The sequence below is a fragment of the Alosa sapidissima genome, chromosome 20 (genome assembly GCF_018492685.1).
Source record: "Alosa sapidissima isolate fAloSap1 chromosome 20, fAloSap1.pri, whole genome shotgun sequence".
NCBI classification, from domain to species: Eukaryota; Metazoa; Chordata; class Actinopteri; order Clupeiformes; family Clupeidae; genus Alosa; species Alosa sapidissima.
The window spans coordinates 26,996,401-27,001,270 of NC_055976.1; the positions used below are offsets into that span (position 1 = coordinate 26,996,401).

General features: G+C 44.8%; 1 protein-coding gene across 1 annotated transcript in view; it reads left to right on the forward strand.

Annotated features, from left to right (window-relative positions):
• Nucleotides 1-4,444, forward strand: part of LOC121694055 (protein diaphanous homolog 2-like) — a 12,655-nt gene extending 8,211 nt beyond the window's left edge. The window contains exons 2-3 of the mRNA XM_042073981.1: nucleotides 790-891; nucleotides 3,684-4,444. Coding sequence (XP_041929915.1) covers nucleotides 790-891; nucleotides 3,684-4,016 — 435 coding nt within the window. The 3' untranslated portion in view covers nucleotides 4,017-4,444. The remainder of the gene's footprint in view (nucleotides 1-789; nucleotides 892-3,683) is intronic.
• The last annotated feature ends 426 nt before the right edge of the window (nucleotides 4,445-4,870 follow it).

Below are 4,870 nucleotides of genomic sequence, written 5' to 3' on the forward strand. Positions count from 1 at the left end.
AGTATCCTACGCCCTCCGGCCCTCTGGCAGACCCCGCTACTGGTCACCGTGACGGCAATGGCCTCGTGCCGACCGCGGGCGTCTTTCTGGCACGGACGCCAGCACGTGCTGGCCCTTAATGAGGGATGAAGTGGGGGAGAGACAGGACGCCTCTCCTTCTGGAAGTGAAAATCTCCAAGAAGACGAAGGGGAAAAAAAGGTTTCCCTGCTGCGCTGCTTTTACTTGGCTGACCTTTACGTACGAACACAATTAACATTTATGGAAAATGAGGGTCTCACACACTCTCCCTGAACTCACTCTGTCCTCCTGCACCTCAAGTTTTTTTTTTTTTTTTTATTATTTACATTTATTTATTTTTTACAATAATTGCTACGTTACTGACAAAATGTTTGGCCAGCATCAATGGTAGTAAGAGCCGGTGGTAACTTTATTTTGCTGTCAGGTGAGAAGTCACCGTTTTTATAAAGGACATCAGTTAATTAGTCGGATTAATTAGAATGATGTTGTGAATGTCAAGGCTGGTATGTGTGTATGTGTGAGAGATATTATTAATTAATGGTAAAGCCTTGTCATTTCAGTTATTTTGTTGCTTTATCTTGTTCCTGCCTATGCTGCAAATGATGTTAAAATGATGCAGGTCATTAGCACCTGAAGACCTCTATGAGGCGTTTGTCTTTGTGTGTGTGTGTGTTTGTTGTTTGGTTTGGAGGCCTTCTCATGATGTTTGGATATTTGCTTAATCTATGGAAACTAAAGGGATGCATCTCTGCGTGTGTGTCTCCTTGCAGAACCTGATCAAGAACCTTCCGGAGCAGAAGGAGTTAAGTGCCCTGGCCGAGCTGAAGGGCGAGTACGAGGAGCTGTGTGAGTCGGAGCAGTTTGGCATCGTGGTGAGTACCACACCCAGACGACACCCTCCTCCACCCACCTCCACCCACCTCCACCCACCTCCCGGCTCACCCTGGGGACTGGCAGCTGTCAGCACAGCAGAGGAGGGAAAGCCATTTCAATTGAGTATTGATTTTGCTCTCCCTCTTTCTCCATCTCTTTCTCTCACTCCCTCTCTCTCTCACTCACTCTGGCTGGCTCTGTTTTTCTGTCTCTCTATTGCTGTCCTCCTTATACTCTCTCTGCTCAAGACTCTCTATCTCGGCCATGCACACTGACAGTCACTAGCCCCCCTCACACACACACACACACACATACACACACACACACACACAGAGTCACAGTCACAGACACAGACACAGACGATGCTTCTTCTATCATCCTGCCCCTTGCTCGCTTTTTTCTCCCAGCCACCTTGCCTCCATCACACTTGCGCGCAACGTTTCAAAGACACATTTCCAAACTCATTTCTCTCCCTCGCCTCTCACTCACCCATTCTTTTCTGACACCACCAGCAACCCCCCCTCCTCATCTCTCCTTCTACCCCCCCCCCCTCTCTCTCTCTCTCTCTCTCTCTCTCTCTCTCTCTCTCTCTCTCTCTCTCTCTCTCTCTCTCTCTCTCTCTCTCTCTCTCTCTCTCTCCCTCTCAGCCCTCCTCCTGTGCCGCCACTGTGCACATGTGTAGGTTTCTGCTTCACGTTTGGAGCGGGGGCGAAGGCAGGCAGGTAGGGGGCCCAGGAAATTAAGAATAGAGCCATTAAGAGTGAAAAGAGGCAAAAAGAAGACAGCCCCCAGGCCCTATGCAGCTTCAGCACTATTCAATATATAAAGAGACGCAGTAATGTATAATTAAAAGGCCCGAGAATATAAAGGGCATTTTTTATGACAAGTCAAATCAAGTAGCCACGTTGTGAGTGACAGGAGACGTGATGTTGATGAATAATGAAGAGGGGAGGGAGGTGTGTGTGTGTGTGTGTGTGGGGGGGGGGGTGATGGTACGAGGGGGGGCATATTAGGAGTTCAGGTTTTTTGAAGCAGCAGGCAGCAGGTTTGCTCTTTACTCATGCATACATATGTGCACACGCATGTGATGTCTAGCACCGAGGACCCATTTTATTTTATTTATTTTTTTTATTCTCTTCTCTTCATTGTTTTTGACAGGTTCATGTCAGGTCATATTTTGGTTTGCTCTGCTTGTTATGAGTGTGAATGCTGGACTCTGCTTGTGGTGATGCAATTTGAATGCATACTGTAGCTCTGTGGACTGTGGAGACTCACTCTGCCTTGGTGGGAGAACTCCTGCTGCACACTATATTTAGCATCTAGTTTGCATGCTGAATTCCAAATTGTATTTTTCCCCCCCATTATTTATTTTTTGTATTCATCTCACACAAACTCTCAGGCTATTTAGAATTTTTTTTTATTTATTTTTATTTTTTATTTTTTTTATAATTCCTATTAAATGTCAGCTCCAACGATCTGCGTGGGCAGCACGTAGTTAAGTAGATAAAAATATGTAGCGGCTCCGGGGTGACGTCTGTTCTTCTCTTATCTGACTGACTAATTGTTGTCATCTGTGGTTCATACTCATTTAGACAACGACTTTGAGGAGGAGTGTTGCATCCCCTGTGTTCTAGCAAAGTTCTTACTTGCTTTCCATTTTTTTCTGTGTTTTGAGAGCACAGTAAGTCAGAGGGTACGAGTTTCACCGGCGAGGCACCTCATCAACAGCAGCACATACGGCTCCTCAGGGAAATAAGTCACTCTCACTTCCTCCTCCCTCTAGAGCTGTCACCAAGTCACCCTCTTGTATTGTGATTTCTTCTCATAATGCACAGAAAAATCAAATCAAGTGTGTGTGTGTGTGTGGGGTGAGAGAGTAGCTAGAGTGAGCAGGAACACTTCGAGTTTGATAGACAACTTGCTCATAAACATGAATAAATCTCAGACGTAATGGAACATCATGACTGGGTCCCTGGGCTGCCTTGGAGCACCGGATTATGCAGTGAATTCTGCCGAGAACTCGGGGTTGCAGCGACATACCCCCTCGCCGCCCTCTGCAAACACTGTGACGCACTCACACACACACTCCCAAACATGTTTATGCCTACAAGATTTTGTGTGCAAAACCAACAAGCATCAACACATACAGTACATGTACACACTTTGCTCAGTTTTCCACTATGTTTCTTTCTTTCTTTATGTCTTTCTTTCGTTTCTCCTTTCTTTCTTTTGTACTTTCTTTCTTTCATTATCACATACACCCCCCCCCCCCCCACCACCACCACACACACGCACGCGCGTACGCTTTTTACGAAAATGCCATTCCCTTTTTTCAAGCCCCACAGGCCTGGAATAAAAAGAATTGATTTTTCTCTGTGTACTTTGCACAAACCTGTCACATGCTCAATGACTTCTCATCAAAGCTGCGGGTTGAAACAAAGGCTGAAACAGTGGGCAGGTTAACCGTCCATCTCAAGTATTTGCTTCTCCTGAGTATCCCTGTTCTCACCTCGTTTCACCCCACATTTGGCAAAGTTTACCTGTTCCCTCCTGGTGGACAACACTAGCGTGAATCGAGACAGCACAGGAATATATTACTTTTTTTTTTTAAAAAGTGATACTTTTTCTTTTGCTTTAGCACTGACTAATGCACTTTTAGAATGGTTGGTTCCCCTTAGTCTCTCTCTGAAGGGTCGTGAGTATTGTCGTAACAATTTCAAACGCGGTAAATCAAAAAGATACATGTGAATTTCTTTCTTTTCATAATTTATTTTGAATTTGTTTTTGGCAGATGAGCTCGGTGAAGCTGCTCCGCTCGCGCCTCAACGGCATTCTGTTCAAGCTGACCTTCGAGGAGCAGCTGAACAACATCCGGCCAGACATCATGAACGTGACGTTTGCGTGCGAGGAGGTGAAGAAGAGCGACAGCTTCAGCAAGCTCCTGGAGCTGGTGCTGCTGGTGGGCAACTACATGAACACAGGCTCCCGCAATGCGCAGACCTTTGGCTTCAACATCGCTTTCCTGTGCAAGGTATGGGGGACAGCCCGCTGGTGCCATAGACTCACTGGTCCTTGGGATCTTGACCGACACATACGACCACACAGACAAGTTAAAACTCACTAAGTAGCAAAGACCCATCTAGATTTATTTTTTACTCATCTACTTTATTTAGATTTGCTGGTTTATTTTTGTATTTAATTGTCTACACCCTGGCACTGGTGTGGGTCAAAAATAACTCTGTTTTTTGCACTAACTAGATTAATACAGGTGCGTAACATGCTTACATGTACCTGTCAAGTCTCACGTTCTGTGAGTAAATGACACTAATTCACCCTCTCAATAGCATAGAATGTTAATTAATCCAATAGACTGCCAGATTCACACTGTGTGGCCTCCTACATCAGTGTAGCAGTGATACAAGTGATCGATGCTTCATCATTCAGTGGGTACGCACCTGCGCCACTGAACAACTTTTTATCTCTATGAGGTCGTCGTGGACCTTTTTATGAAATGCTACTGTTGTCACTGATGAGTGATAGATAGATAGATAGATAGATAGATAGATAGATAGATACATACATACTTACTTGCTCACTCACTCACTCACACACACACACACACACACACACACACACACACACACACACACACACACACACACTCACACTCACACTCACACTCACCAACCAACCAACCAAGGGGAAATGCAAGGTCTCAGTAGCATACATACATCACACACAACAAGCACTTACAGCAGAAAAAGTAATATACATGTAAAAAACTCCACTGTACAATAGAGACAGTACAAGATAAACATGATACTAAATATACTATTTAAACTAAATTAACTAAATCAAATGTAGTGTCAACACAACTAATGTCACTGTTACTCGAACTGTACGCCTACCAGTCATTTAGAGGTTGTTATTGAACTGGGTAGGTGGTAAGTCGATGTAGGGCGGTATTGGAGCAACTAA